Source organism: Panthera uncia, chromosome X, assembly GCF_023721935.1.
Source record: "Panthera uncia isolate 11264 chromosome X, Puncia_PCG_1.0, whole genome shotgun sequence".
NCBI lineage: Eukaryota > Metazoa > Chordata > Mammalia > Carnivora > Felidae > Panthera > Panthera uncia.
This window is the reverse complement of record NC_064817.1, coordinates 14,821,891-14,837,839: the sequence shown is the minus strand read 5'-3', so window position 1 is coordinate 14,837,839 and position 15,949 is coordinate 14,821,891. Positions and strand designations below refer to the sequence as shown.

The following is a 15,949-nucleotide window of genomic DNA, read 5'->3' as shown; positions in this document are numbered from 1 at the left end:
TCTCAGTACGGTTGACAGGTCAAACTTGAACCCTGGTAAGCGGAAACTCTTCCGAATAGCTGTGTACCCCAGACCGCATGGTCATCTTTGTATTCGCAGGCATCCTCTTTGGTGCCTTATGCATGTAGATAATGTGTATAAAATTGGCTGGAAGTGCTGAAAGTCACTCCGCCACTTCCCCAGCTTCCAACAGGGCTAAAAGCTCGAAGTGGCCTCCTTAGGCAGTGAACCCACTTAGAGGCTGGCGATTGTGAAGACGTGGGGATTGCAGGGCCCCCAGCACAAACCATTGAAGTTTCTTTCTCAGACACTGCCAGGAGCCAGCCACCCTGTTCCCAGCTCCGGGCCGAAGATGGGGTTGGCTCTTGGGACATAGCCGTGGGCTCCGGAGCTGGCTGGGTCGGTCACAGGGACACGGGGTGGGCGTTGTTCTCAGCCTAGAGCCAAGGCCTGCAGAAGGCCGTTGATGTGTGTGTTAGTGTCGGAGAAGGTGGGTATCGGCTCCCCTTCGTCACTCTCCTTGGGGCAGAAATTATAAGCCGTCGGTAACATCCACAATCCACACTTTATTGCCAAGGGACACATTTCTACATTTCTTTCTTTTAAATAGACAAACAAACATAAGCAAGCTTGGGTTCTAAGTGGGGGGTGCACAGGGTCTGTATGTTCCCTTCTTTGTTGCTTCTCCAGCACAGTGTCTTTGTTTTGTTCACCACTGAATCTGCCCCAAGGTCCTAGGGCAGCACGGGCTGGGAGCTTATGAAATATTGGTCGGATAGAGAGGGGCACACACACTTGGGCCCAGCGGCACTTAATTAAGAACAGTGGCTAACACAGTCATGTCCCATGTTCAAAAGACACGTCCCACAGTTTTTGTCCCTTTTGCTCCTCAATGTAGCGCAGGTCCTTCGGTCGGCGAACCAGGGCTTCATAGACCCCCATAGCGGGTTTCCTCGAATGATTTCCTGGCGTTTTGTTCGTTTATTCATTCAAAGTGTGAGGTACTGTGCTCTACTCTTTGACTGATGGAATGAATGTAATCACTCTGGGCTTCAGTGTCCTCATCTCAATACGGGAGGTTGAACTCTAGAATACTGCTGAAGAGGAATAGTCGGAGGGCGAGGATCATTTTTACCCCCCACCCCCCACCCCGTCTCTAGCCTGGATCTTGCAACTAAAGCAGCAGGGTACGGGAAGAAATAGCACTGAACAACTCTCACCGGTCCAGGGGCCGGGCAACCCGCCCCGCCCCCACTGCCACGGCGCCAGTGATGGGGAGCGTACCCCCCAGGCAGCGAGCGGTGGTTTTATCGCCCCTCCGCTCCCTGCCTGCGTGGCTAATGATAGACCTCTGCTCTTTCCCTCTTGGCCACTCCTCTCAGACTGTGCCGTGACATGGATACAGGCATCTGGGGGTGTGGTGAGGTGAAGACACCCCTGTTTTCCCAGCAGGCGGCTGACCAATCCCACACATCAGGAGTACTTCCTTCAGGGATCTCAGGCCGGAGCCGCCTTTTACTGGGAATGGAACTGTTTTAGATACCGTCAAACCGAATTGAATGGAGTTGGCCCGGCTGCCCTGCGCTGTCTGTCGGGGATTACGCTAGGGACTGCTCCTTTGTGGTCTGTGCCCTCGGTTTTTCCTCCTGCCCTGTGATTCTGGGAGAAAGAAGGTCGTTTTATGGTTCCTTATTCAGGACAAGTACAAAGGACCCCCGCTATAAATCCGGTGACTATTTATATTCAGGCTCATGGCGAATTTTCCCAACCATCCTAATCCTATAAAAAGCTCCTTGAAAGAATAACACATATCAGTTGAGTTGGCATAGTAACATGGAATGGTTTCAACTGAAATGCTGTTAAATGCCACGATTTGGTATTGAATAGTCACTGGGACAGTTGTACATGGATGTCTGGATGCTTTCCCGAAGATTTCTGTGATCACGCAGATATAATCGCCACTGTGCAAGTCTGTATTTCATGAGTTCCCTAACAAATGCTCCAAACGGCATTCTCGTTGTCTCCACTGCACAGGTCCTGTCAGCTCCCCCCTTTCTGGAGTGTCTCACGCACCCCCTTCTCCTACTTACACCTATCATTCATCCTCTTCAAGGCCAACCTTAATTTTGATTTTTTTTTTCTCAAAGGCTTCCTGTAGCATCCCAAATCTCGGTGAGCTCAACTTTGTGTAACAAGTCTGGTTTGTGCTGAGTCATGGCATTTTCCCATCTATTCACTGCCCATTACTAGCTTTTTGTCACACCAGTCCTCTCCCCTCTTTCAATCACGTGCCCTCTCTCCCTTCGTACATTGTCAACTGCTTGAGGGAAAAAACAGCGATGCCCTGTACAGTTCTGTGTCCCTAGCCCTTAGTGTAGAGTCGTAATACATTTGTCTTCAACACTGAATGAGTGTATTCATTATCCCCATTGTATAGATAGGAACCCAGGGTTCGGTTTGGTAGGAAATTTGAATGAGGTCGGACAACTGCTAAGCTTCAGTAGGATTTGAACTGGACTTTTGACTCTAATATCCCTTATCTTTTTTGTTTTAATTGTTTTAGCTGTTAAATTGTATTTGTCAGTTTGAATTGGTGATATATGCATTGTGGTAAAAAAAAATTCCAAAGGTTCAGGGTCTCTTTCTGTTATATCGCCCACACAAGTAACTTAATGTTTGCTTCTTCTCAGAATGTTCTGTCACTTTCCTCCAAGAAGCCATCTTGCTGTTCTCTTAGTGGCTCCATCATGAAATCTTGGAATGACTTTTTACCTTCCTCTTGATCGTCCCAGCGAACTGGTGTCTCAAGACCAGCTCATACCTCAGAGGGCCTTCCAATCCATACCTGCCTTCTGCACTGTCACTGCTCCCCCAGATCCGGCCTCACTCTCCCAGCCAGAGGACTGCAGTCTGGCCGCCCTCCCTGCCTCTCTTCACCCAGTTGCGGTTCTTCTCAGGGTTATCTACAACCCTTCAGAAACCTGCAGGGAGTTCTCCCTTCCAATTGAGTTTGTAGCTCAGGGCTTGTCAGTTGCTTTCGTTAGGCCATCTAGTTAATTTGGGTAGTCTGGGGAAGCCATGGTCAGTTGTTAAATAATGGTTTGAAATGCATAAAATGAAGCCTACGATTATAAAGGGAACCATTGCAGTAGCTATCAAGCTATTTTTGAAACAAATTTTGATATGATAATCTAAGTTTAACTTCTCATTTTAATTAATATATAATTCCCTATGAACACATTAAATAACAAGGTCCCCAGCAGGTTGGTAACTATCACCACTTCATAGTACTGATGGGTGCAAATGATATCTTGAGATACCCACACCATCTGTGATGCGATATGAATATGTCCATGAGTTGTTTGGTGACCAGTCACAGGTCCGTCTACTCTTACTGTGTTACCTACATTTTGTAAGCAAAGGAAATGCCAAATTTTAGTTTGAGGTTAGCGAAAACGAAGTGTTAGTTATTTTCCACTTGTGTTTATGGGCCCCAGGCTCAGCCCCCCCACCCCGAGTCTGAATCTCAAGACTCCATGAGGCTGGTGATCTCATTCCCTGTTAACTTGTAAACTCTGGGTCCTTCTGCTCTCCCTGTGTGGGCTCTGCGTTGTGCACCATACAGGTGGGAGAGAAGACTGGGAACCACAGTGTCTAACCTGAGTCCTGCATCTCTGTTCTTGTGTTTGCATCTGTGCAGGTAGAAGAAGGATGGTGGGAAGGCGTTCTCAATGGAAAGACTGGAATGTTTCCTTCCAACTTCATCAAGGAGCTGTCGGGGGAATCGGATGACCTGGGCATTTCCCAGGACGAGCAGCTCTCCAAGTCAAGTAAGGAAGCCCCCGATGCAGGAAGGGAGTGCGGGCACCCACAGGTGCTGCTCCAGCCACCCCTCTGTTCTGTAGCTTGTGCCGAGTGACAGTGACAGAAGCTCACGAGTACACTCTTGGTTATGCTGCCTTAACCCCTGTGGTTTAGTAGGTTATCATTGTAAAGGTGTGAACTGCACACCTTTGTGAGTGTGCAGATGCACACTGTGCATCTCTGGATGAGTGACCGTCAGCCTTCATGCCGTGGTCCTATTCCCCTCTGGCTCCCATTACTGTGCTTCCATACACTTCTAAAGTGTCACTCCCTGCAAGTTGATAGTTATTTTTTAAATGAACCAGACGAGACTGTATTTCTCACCGTCCCTTGAGGAACTTGGAGAAAAATGGCACACCCACACACACAAAACCCGCTGGTGGTGAGAAGGGCTGTGCTCGGGACGACTGCATGCCAGGTTTCTTACAAGTATGACAAGACAGCGGAGAGTCCAGCCCCACCTTGGGTGAGCATGCGTGTCTTTCTGCGATGGTGAGAACGAACTCCAGGTCTTTCTTTCTCCAGGGCCTGAAGCTCTCCTCCCTCCAGCTTCTCTGCTGCCCTTTCCAGCTCATGGAGCAAAAGGTCAGGACCGGGAAGCTTTGTTCTCCCAGTCGCTAACCCAGCTTCCTACGTGGGCGTCTGTGTATCTCATGTGCCGTCTTGAGCCAAGGTCATGGTGTGAATGTCGTAAGCGGCTCGACTGTGTCATAGTGGTGCGCCACTCCCTGGGGTGGCAGACTCCCCTTTTAAGCCCAGTGCTGTCAAAATAATACTAAAACGTCTTTCTTTTCCATTTGGGAAAAATCTGACTTGAGTGGTGCTCCCAAGTTAGTTGTGTCTCTTTTATTTAACCAGTAGCACGACGGACAGGTTCCCGATTTGGAGGTAAAGCCACTTCTGGAAGAAGTGCTCGAGTGACCTTCTTCCCTTGGTCTCTCAGTAGCGTGGGCTCCTATGGCCTGTCATTCATAGAAACATCAGATCTGGCTGGTTGGCTCATAGGCTTCAGCTATACCCTTTCCTTCCACTGCCAGAGCCAGGGACCCCACCCCACCCCTGAACTCCGTTCCATCCTAGGGTCTGTGGTAGGAAAGATGGGAGGTGATTTTGGAGCAAGTGAAGCATCTTGCAGCTCCTGCTGCCTTCTCTGGCTTGGGGTCAGGTGATTCTCTGCTTCCCAGTTGTACCTGGTAATTGGGTCCTACAATAACAATACTGTACCTCAAAGGATGTTGTAAATTAAATGGGCTAAGAGGGAGGACCAAATCGGATCATTATAGCATTATTTCCATGGGGGAGTGTGTTATGAGTTCTAATGGCAATTATGTACATAAACACCTCGCCCATATAAGGCGGTCCGTAAACGGTCACTTTCATTGTTAATCCTGATAAAGCCCGGGATGTAACCAGTTTATATATTGAGGCTGCTGCATACCATTTGGTACCCTGCTCACTGAAGCTCTGTCTCTGCATGTTTAAATTACTTTGGGACTCCTTGGCTGAGGCAGAAAAAGAGATCTGGAGAGGTATCGGACAACCTGTTTGGGAGACCCTTGACCTCTCGGTATCCTGCCATTGTTAGCTATGCTTTCAGAGCTGAAGGGTCAGAGAAGTAATGCCTTTTGTATTTTTGGAATTACTGAAATAAACTGTCTCCTCCTGCTCTGATTTAATAATATGGACTTTTGATCCTGCCTGACTCCCTCAGCCCAAAACACATGGTGCTGGAATTTCTGGGGTAGGAGGTTAGGAGACTCAGTGGAATGGTCTCTACTGGTCACCTAGCCTTCCTTCACATACTTGGCAGGGGCTGTTTCTCTTGGAGAGACTTTTCTCCCCAACACTCATTCAGTTGAAAGCCCTCCATTTCAGGACTAGGAGAGCCCCAAATTTCAGCAGCCACATTTAGTTACCTCAGATTCTGTCCCTTGTTGAGGGGGTTGTGAGGTCCCTGAAGAGGCGTGGTCTCCTAACAAGGATGGATGCTTCTGAAAGAACTACAGAGCTTTGGCAATCTTCCAGTATGTACAGTTAGGACAAGAGGGCCCATCTCTCCATCTCTCCATCTGTCCACCCATATCTATCCATCTTTTCTCCTTTCTTCCTTCCTTCGTTCCTTCCTTTCTTCCTTCCTTCCTCCCTTCCTTCCTCCCTTCCTTTTTTCCTTTCTTCCTCATTTTCTTCTATTCCTCATACATCCAACCTTTACTGAGCCCCTGTTATTACTAAGACACTGCACAAGACACTGAAGATATGCAGAGACAAATCAGATGGGGTCCCTGCCTTCAGTCAGCTCACATTATAGAAACTGGGTGCAGAAACCAGTTCAGGGAGGTGCCCCATGTGCTCCATGTGTGGCTGAGGAAAATGGTATACAAAGGTGGAGAGACCAGTCCCATCGGGATGTGGGGACAATGGTGGTCACAAAGGACTTCATAGAAAAGCAAATGTGATGATAACGTCCCTGTGGCTTGCTGCCTTGAAGCAATCCCCTGAAAGAGAAAGAGCATCTCTTAGTGTTCTCATAGGTTTTTCAGTAGCTGTTTATACTCTGATGATAAAATGTGTATCAGATGGTAAAATGTATAAAATGTAGATCAGATCACACACAGAAGTTATGTATACTGGGAGGATTTGTTTAAGTGGAACCTTTAGCTTTAGAATGATCCTACTTGTTCTCTACTGCCAGAGAATGGCATCAGTAGTTTCAATGTGCTTTATTTTAACTTTTTAGATTTTAAAATAATTACAGAATCACAGGAAGTTGCGGAAAAAAAAACAAACAAACCCAGAACTGTACAGAGAGATCTCACATACCCATCACCCAGTTTTCCCCGGAGATAATATCTTGTGTGACTATAGTAAATGCCTATTTACTTTTATCATAAAACTGAGAAAGACAAAGGTATAGCTAATGCACAAGAGACATCTAGGGTTTTACTCTGGTATGAGCTAAGCTGTATTTAATCAAGGTCTGTGTTAGGACAGCCCACTTAATATTCCTAATGTTTGTGCCATTTTGGTAATTTTTAGAGAGGCTGGTGGCATCCTAAAAATCCTCTTAATTTAAATGCTACCAGACATCATGGTGAGGTTTTTTTAAGACAGACAAAATCTATGTCCTGGTGCATATGAATAAAACTTTGTGTATATTGTGTCCTTGTATATCTCTATCTTGCACACACACACCTATATGTGTACATAATTATTTGGTATTTGTACTCTTCATATTTCTATTTCCAGAAAGTATTTGAGCATAGTTATTAAGTTGAGTTTTGTCAACCGGTGATGAATGTGATAGAAGAGACCTTGCATTGTATTTATGCGGAAGTGTGCCCGGACAGCTTGACACATGGCAGGGGTTCAGTAAGCTCTTGCTGAATCCTTTGTCACTTGAAGGCGGCATTTTCATCTTTGAATGACAGGTGCAAATTGCTTGAACTTGCTTTTCTTTTACCCTGATGTGTTTTTATATATGGTGGTTGCTTATGAAAATCTCTGAACTTTAGGTCTTTGTTCAGGGTAATCTAATCTGTCAAGGAAAGAGTTACAGCAGTTGGGTTGGTTGATAAGTTGGTTTAAACCTTTTACCTCAGATAAGAAAATTCATAGCTATGTAGTAGCAAAAACTTGCTGCATATTTAAATTTGAAAACACTGTTATATTTTATAGGATTTATGAAACATTAAAGGTACTTTTTTTCAGATATTTTTATAAACTTGTTATTATAGAGAATTTCTAACATACATACAAGTCAAGAGAATAGTGTAATGAACCCCTGAGTGCTCATCACCCAGCTTCAGCAGCTATCAGCCTTTGGCCACTTGATTCTATTTATACCACTGCACAGTCTTCCCCCATATTATTCTGAAGCAAACTCCAGATATCGTGTAATTTTATCCATAAATATTTCAATATGTATCAATAAGGTGCCTTAAAATACCCTATCGCACCAAAAATAAATAAATAAATAAATAAATAATGGCAGTTCCTCAGTGGAATTACAGGTGCAGTCAGTGTCCACTTCCCCTCAGGATCTTTTATTTTTAGTACACTTTGTTAGTTTGAATGTGCATGCGAAGGAGGTACATGCATTGTAATTTGTGTCTGATTATAATCAGATTATGTTTCAAGTCTTTCTAAACCTATAGATTCCTCTCCATCTCTCCCTTTTTCCTTGTAATTTTTTACTGAACAAACTGATGTCCTTTGTCCATTAACTTCCCACTGTAAGTCTTTGCCGATTTCACCTCTGCTATATCATTGACTCTGTGTTCCTATAAGTTGATAATTGATATAAAACATTTTTTCCCCCAAACTTCATAGATGGTGATGGGTCACCTATATGGAGGCTCATAAGGTCTGGCTGTCTTTCTTTTTGAATGTTAGCAGCCACTGATGATTATCACCCGGATCTGTCAGGGCTTGCAAAGTGACACCAACAAGGAGCGTTTTAAAAGAATGAAGTGGGCTCCCATGTAGCAGACCAACGGAGAAAAAAATTTGAGTAAATTAGGTTTTTACAAAATAAAACATACCAGTGGTTGTAATAATAGTGCAGGCAGGATCTTATGTCAGGGATGGAAAGGAATTTAGCCATCTTCTGGCCTGGTGTCAGATAAGAACACTAAAGTCTAGTGAAACAAAGTCCTGGGTGTGGCATGGCTTATGAGTGACATGGCCGCAGTCACATGCAGGCTTTTCACACACACTTTGGTATTGCCTTTATTCTGGCCTGCAGTTTCCCCTTTCACAGAGCGTCTGACAAATTTCAAATTGTAGTGGAGTTTAGCTTATTTCTTCTTCTTATCACGGATCAGGATTAATTACCTTTTCATTTTCTGCTTTGCATGTGCTAGTATTGACTAAATAATGTAAAACGTAGCTAGTCAGAAATTCTATTGATCTATTAAATTGTAATCAGAGAATATCCTGAATCCATAAGACTTATTTGGGCTGAGGGGCAAATCCAGATCTTACTATTGTCCGATCTCATTTTCAGACAAATTTTGCTTCATAGTTAAGGCATAAACATGTATTTTCTTGTTTCTAGCATCTTTTTTAATATTACTGAATTTCTCAGATTCTAAAGTAACTGTTGTAAAACTAAAAAGTATTCCTGTTAATTTTCTTTAAAGAGACATTGTTTAGCTACCGAAACATTTTCAATTATTTTCCATAATCTTCAGAGGGAGAAAGTTTGCATTTCCATTCTATAACCATTAACAGCCATGAGATTTCAGTTTGAATTGACTTTGTTGTTTTCCTAATTCCTTAATTGGGAATGTTAGATTCTGATGCTTTAGTGACTTGTGAAGCTAAGACAAAGATGGAGACAGCCTTTTAAAACTTGGGGCACACCACTTTCATGATATACAAATATCGTATTTCATTAGTTGTAAGAAACAGATTGTTCTTTTTTGTTTTGTATTTTCTGTTCTTTTTAATATTAGATGGTATTTGTTTTGTGTATGATCTTCTGTTAGCAGTGAAGGGCAATTAACAAGTTGACAGAACAGTTTCAGGCAAAATTAAATGCTACGATAAGCATACGATTTTGTGTTGAAATTCTAAAATTCTTCCTTTTTGCAGCGTTTTCTGCAAAATATTTAAGTATTAATATTTAATAGTGATGCTAGAGGATTTCTCCCAATAAACAGCACTTATATTCATGAACTTTCTTCCAATTGCCCATCTCTTTTGCTCTTTATTTTATTATTATTATTTTTTATTTGAGAGAGAGAGAGAGAGAGAGAGAGAGAGAGAGAGAGAGAAAATCCCAAGCAGGCTCCATGCTTAGCAAGGAGCCTGACGCGGGGCTTGATCCCACGATCCTGGGATCATGACCTGAACCGAAATCAAGAGTCAGATGCTCAACCAGCTGAGCCACCCAGGTGTCCCTCTTTTGCTCTTCAGCTAGAGCAAGTATGTCCTCACTCAGTCCCAGCCCAGGCATACAGCGTACAGGGGGTTTTGCACCAACACTTGGCCGTTCGGAGACATCAGAGCTGTGGTGTCCCTCAATGATCCTCAGACTTGGTCCTAGGCAAGAATGCAGGGAGGTTCTGTTATATTTGGAGGGACTTTATCAAAATACTGATTTCTTCTTCTTACGTTTACTTTTTTTGACGCTGAGAGGACCCTTGCTGTTCATTATGGGAGGGCCTTGACTGAAAAACATCTACATTCCTTAGGAGTAATGTCACCTTAATGACCAAAGGGGAGTAAAAATTTGTCCAAAGAAAGCAACGGCTGTTACTTGCTCCACTCTTTTGTCATCAGAGTCCTCAAGAACTGCAAATCTAACAAGAACCTTTGAAACACTTGATTGTTTCTTTGGATGGTTCTTATGCAGCCAGTGATTGTGAACATCTAAATTTGTGCTTTAATTGGACGGAGCATATTTGTCATAAAGGGCAGATTTCAGGGCAACGGTGTCCCACCGTGCCTGTAGGACACGGAAATGGGACATACCCGAGGGCATTTCAGTCGCTGATCTGATCACTCACAGTTCTCTTCATGTATCAGGGGCGACGCGGCCCAGAAGCTGACTTGGTGGTTCCTTATTGGGGTTTTCCATTTTCCTAAAGAATGTTCTGAGAAGTGAGACAAGTCCCTCCCTCCCTCTCAGTTCCTCTCTCTGTAAACATAGCCTGCCTTTCCCTCCTTCAGGCTGATTATGAGTGAGCTGTATGACTGGGCTCCAGTTGGATATTTAGCTTGTAAGCCATAAGAGAACCTATTCGTTGGATAATTTAAAGTGATGCGTGTATTAATTGAGTTTGCCTTTAGCAAACCATTTCACCTGCCGATGGTATTCTCTGGAAGGTGTGTGTGTATGTGTGTATGTGTGTGTGTGTATATACACTCAAACTAGGGCAGTGTGTGTGTGTATTTTCTGTACTTATTCATGATTCCAGAGAGATTTGGGCTTTAGCTGTGTGTCTAGTCCTATGCTATCGATAACCTTTACTCGTAACAACAACAAAAAAGAGATAATTTGACATTTGACAGCGAGTGAGTCCTACGTCCTCATGCTTCAGTACAGTCTCATGACTGATATGGCAAAAGGTCAATCAAGGCGTTCCAAGAAAAATAGGGTTTTCTGGTGTTCTCAGTGCTAAGCAGAAAACCCCTAACGTCTACATGGAGGCCACGATTGGTTCTAAACATCTTTGGTGAAAACCCTCCTCTAGCACTTTAGTACCTTTGCTTGCTGAAAGGTACTAAGCATAAAATCTTTAAAGAGAACTCTGTGCTTTTTTTTTAGAATCTTGGGGTCACGGATATCAGTTTGTATCATACAGGGCTCTAGGGGTAGAAGATAAAAGACAATGGGCCTAAATTTGTATTATGTGTGGGCCATACTCTCCAAAGAGGAGTTTGCATTGTACAGCTGAGTTCGTTAAGGAATATGATGAATTGGATTTCCTCTGGTTAATTGAGGTTTTCCCGTTCTTGCGTTAAAATGTGGAAATGGCTTCCAGTTTAAATTGGGCATAATCTCCATGCCAGTCATTTGCAGAGGCAAGCCCCGATTCCGGGTGCTCATGGCGTGGGGACTTTGGGCTCATTCTGTAAAATTTCGTAAATTCTGCCTAATGGTCTCTAATTAATTTGCCGATAAACTCTTACAGCGGATTCACTGAAAGCAAGTTCAGTTAAAGACTCTCCCTCTTCCTTCTTTTGCCATCATTTGCTCCCCCTTCCCCCCCTCTTGTTTTTCTCTCCCCTTCTCTTCTCTCATTCACTGTCAGGAAAGACTACCTTTGAAGGGACAATTCTGTACCGAGCTGCACCGGGCAAGACGGAGGGCCACAGACGCTATTACAGTGAGTGACCTTAATGAACAGCAGGAGGCAATTGTAAAGTTAAGATCCGGGTAGTCGTGGTTCTTGACGCGGCCGCACTTTCCTGAGCTGCTCATGCTTCTGCCAAGTGTCCGTGTGAATTTCTGATCCAAGGACATGGACTTATCTGCCTGAATAAGTGCTGTCTCCTTGGTGTGTGCTACAGGAGCATTCTCATCACCAGCCCTGGCGCTTTCTTGTTTGCTTTGTGCCTCTGCCATGTGTGTAACATGCGTGCATGAACCATGCGTGCAGAGAAGAGACCAGTAGCATTTGTCATGGCATACATACTTGTACCAGTATCTCTGGGCCTCTGAGCCGGTGTATGATGGCTTCCCCTGGAGCTGTCATCCTCTCGTGGTTACTGCTTTTCCTGAGTGGGCCATTGGAAACCAATAAACCATTTCTTCATTGTGTTGTTCAAAGAAATGAGAATTTGACATGACGGTCCATGCCGGAAGTGGTGTTCCGCCTTGCTCACAGCCAGTCACCACACGACAGACTTCCTTTGGCAGGACCAACGTATAGCCTTTTGTGTTGTGAAATAAAGCTGCCAAAAGTTGAGGGGAAGGAGGTGAACGAGATTAACGAGTCAATTTCGTGAAGCCTTTAGAACAGTTCCTGCCACTGAACAGCACTGTACATGTGCGTTTTAAATTTAAACAAAAATGACTCACAGGTCTGAACTGATCCGTGCGTGAATATTAAGGTAAATTACATGAAAGTGTAATTTATTAAGTCATCTGGCCCGCCACATGGCAAAGAAAATACATAGGGTGTGTCTGTACACATACGCGCACGTACCTACGTACACACCAGTGATGCAAGGGAAGGTTCGCATGTGAGTGCCAGAACCGTGCTTCTCAGACTGTCTGTGGTGAAGTTATTTTTATTTCCATCCCCCCGGGGACAGATACCTGGTCTTGGCGAACATGAGTTTACCGTGCATGCAGTGTGCCATCTGCACCTCACCGCGGGCGTTTGACCAGGATCGGTCTATTCCCTGGTCACCCAGACCAGCCCACTGGCCACGTGTCTGAAGGCATACTGGTGCACTCTGCTATAAGCGTTTCTGAACATGCGCAGTGCCTGTGCTGATCTCACTGTGCAACAGCAACGACCCCTTCGTGAACTGTCCCCGGCCCCCAGCCCCCAGCCCCCAGCCCCCAGCCCACACTCTGGGCTGTCCTGCCTGTGGGTGTCGCCTGGCATTCTGAGCATGAATCTGGCATACTTCACGGGATAGCCTGCGTGATGAGCACCAGTAGGTAAAAGATACGGCACCAAACTGACATAAAAACGAAAAGTCACCTTTCTTTCCCTCCAAAAGGAAGGAGCTAGATTCTGAGTTATTTCACCAACCCAGATATTCAGCTATGTAATTTACCTACTTAAAAGTGACAGAAGCAGGCTGCCAGAATGTCTGGAAGACAAATCTGCCGTGTGTTTCCTTCCTGGTCCGTACTTACGTGGTTGAGTGACGGCGCCACCTCTCCCTGTGTAACGCGAAGAGCATTTCTCACCGTGATTAATATAAAGTCATTAAGATGAGCCCGGGAGGCAGCAAATCCATGAAACCAGAAGCTCAGGGAAATCCAAATGGCAGCGGTCGCAGATATTATGGTTCTACTTCATGAGGAATGATAGAAGACTCCTTCAGATTCCTCCCTCTGAAGAACTCACACAGCCTTGCCCTAAACCATTTGCTCTGCTGCTGGTGCTGCCGGTGCTGCTGGTGCTGCTGGTGGGGAGGGCAGGATGGTGATGATTTCTTGCCACTAACTGTTTCTTTATTCCACCCTCAAATGGTTCCTTCCAACCCAGAAAGGAATATACAAGCCATTTATCACATAGAAAGAATCCATACGGCAAAATGAGAACATGTTAAAGGGGGAATGACACAATATTTAGACTCCAAATTGTATCTCCAGCAGGGATATTTCCAAAAACAATGAACAGATAAACACATGAACGGGTAGCTAATCCAGAGGGGTTGTCCATGTTTGCACACTCAGCTCCGGTCCTAGAAATTGTGGCTGACCCCACTGCTGTAGGCCGCTTCTCAGCGCTCTGCCCTCCGCTTTTGCTCACAGATGCTATTCTTGAGTTAATTCAAATGTACGCCAAGGATCGTCCTCCTCCCCCCCCCCTTCCTTTTTGGCTTATAAGTAACCATTTTATTAAAAACAGCAGCAGCAACAAACACAGCCATTGTTTTAATTTTAAGGATTTGATTTTGAAACTTGTTAGCAATTTATAATGACCTTTCTATATTTTATCTGTTTTCATTTAACAGTTTCTTCCTGCACTGAGACTTACTTATTTGAATGACTTCGACATTTTTTAACTCTTTATGTGAGCAATTATTCGGTGTCTTGTTCTTACGTACTAGGAGGCCACCTTCCCTACAGAAAGATAACGCACAATCGGTTAATACGGAACAAAGTTTGATGATGTGCTTTCATCAAGGGCATTGTTGTCATCAGGGCACATGTAGTCAATGTTCAGGAACTATTCTCCACAGCTAGAGGTTTTAGAGACCAATTGAATGGCAGACTAGTATCCCATAAAATATCCTTTGAATCCCGCCCTTTGATGGCATGACTGGTGTACTGACTTTCAAAGTAAGAATGTACACTCAGAAATTAAGTAGGAAACAAATAGGCTCTTCCTTTTAGGAGCATGATTGTGGGCAGAGCCTGGGGAAAAAAGAATCTGGGAGGTAAGTGTTCACGTTGTCTTGCTGATAACTATTTGATGACTTCCGACACTTGCCGCAAGAGGTCAAAGGAAGGGTGTCATGTCCCCAACGTCCTTCTTTAGCAAGGGATTCAGCTTTGGGAAGATGGTGGGTGGTATTAAAGGAGGGAAGAAGAGAAGTAGGCTTGGGGGCTTCTGGCCTCCAGGAGGGCAGCTTCCTTTCCCTCTTTAACAAACACAGTCATCTCGCCAGTGAAAGCGTCTCAATGTCAAGTTTGGTTTAATGCTTTCCTAGAGAATCATGCCTGCGTGCATTTATTCCTTGTGAAACCATCCAAAGAGATTTAATTCTTTGGCAGTCATAATTTTGTGTGGTTTCTTTAATTGCTAATTTGTTTAAATGGCTTTTAGCTTTACAGTTTCCCTTCAGGAAATGTTACTTTCATTGCTAATTGCTAATTGCCATGAGTCATAGAGATTGGAGGTACAGTATGTGGTACTGACTGGGTGGGGAGGCGAGGACAGGGTGGGGAGCGTTGTTATTGCACAGACTGTGGCAAAACAAATTTGTATTAGAATCAGGTTCCGGCTGAAGAGAGGTGAAATACCACGCTTACAAAGAGATCTGCTTTGAAATTAGATTTTTTTAAAAAGAATTTTGATTCACTTCTTAAAATTAAAGGCTGGGGGTGGGGAGATTGAACAAAACTCAGAGCCACCCAAATGCAACGTATTCGACACGCTAAATGAAAAGTCCCAGTGCAGGTTATCCTGTGCCCAGAAACACTTTCAGAGGTGGCTCCTGGCTGGCTGTGAGGTGCTTCACAGCTATGGCTGCTTTCTGAGCTCTTTCTCTCCCCGTCCCCACTCTTGACAGGTTTAAGGGAAACCACAGGCTCCGAGAGTGATGGGGGTGACTCGAGCAGTACCAAATCCGAAGGTGCCAACGGGACAGTCGCAACCGCAGCAATCCAGCCGAAGAAAGTTAAGGGAGTGGGCTTTGGAGATATATTCAAAGACAAACCAATAAAACTAAGACCAAGGTCGATTGAAGTAGAGAATGACTTTCTACCGGTGGAGAAGGTATGTTCGACGGTTTTTGCTTTATTTCAACATAGTGCAGAGTACCCAAAAGTCCGTTGTAGGGCTTGGCATCTGAGACTCCTTACGCCTCTTTTGGGGGTGTCGGCATCCTCACGTGCGGGCTGTTCGCCTTCTCCCCTTTGAGGTGCTCCCTCCGTGTGGGAACTGCTTTCCTGGAAGGGCTCACGCTCCAGTTTGTGGCTTCTTTTCTTACTGATCTCTCAATGGAATGTGTCTCTGTATGACTTTTCAAATGGACCTACGCTTCTCGGTTCCCTGCCCCCCTCCCCCCGCCCACGAAAAGCCCCTCATGCCTGGACCCGGCTCATCTTTCGCTTCTCCTCGTCCTCGTCTCCAGGGCCTCGTGCCTGCGAGTGTTGGTTGACTGGTTCTGCGGTAGAGGAAAGGGTTGTGCGCTTTTCCTCTAGGAGTTAGGTGGGAATGATTTC

At 44.8% G+C, this 15,949-nt stretch overlaps 1 protein-coding gene across 5 annotated transcripts in view; it reads left to right on the top strand.

Annotated features, from left to right (window-relative positions):
* The window catches only part of SH3KBP1 (SH3 domain containing kinase binding protein 1), a 328,594-nt gene that overhangs the window by 180,846 nt on the left and 131,799 nt on the right, over positions 1-15,949 (top strand). For 4 of the 5 annotated variants that reach the window (XM_049643564.1, XM_049643561.1, XM_049643563.1 and 1 more), the window contains 2 exons: positions 3,701-3,830; positions 15,295-15,500. In XM_049643564.1, coding sequence (XP_049499521.1) covers positions 3,701-3,830; positions 15,295-15,500 — 336 coding nt within the window. Of the gene's footprint in view, positions 1-3,700; positions 3,831-4,389; positions 4,450-11,624; positions 11,700-15,294; positions 15,501-15,949 lie in introns of all 5 variants that reach the window. The other variant, XM_049643565.1, reaches the window with a different exon arrangement.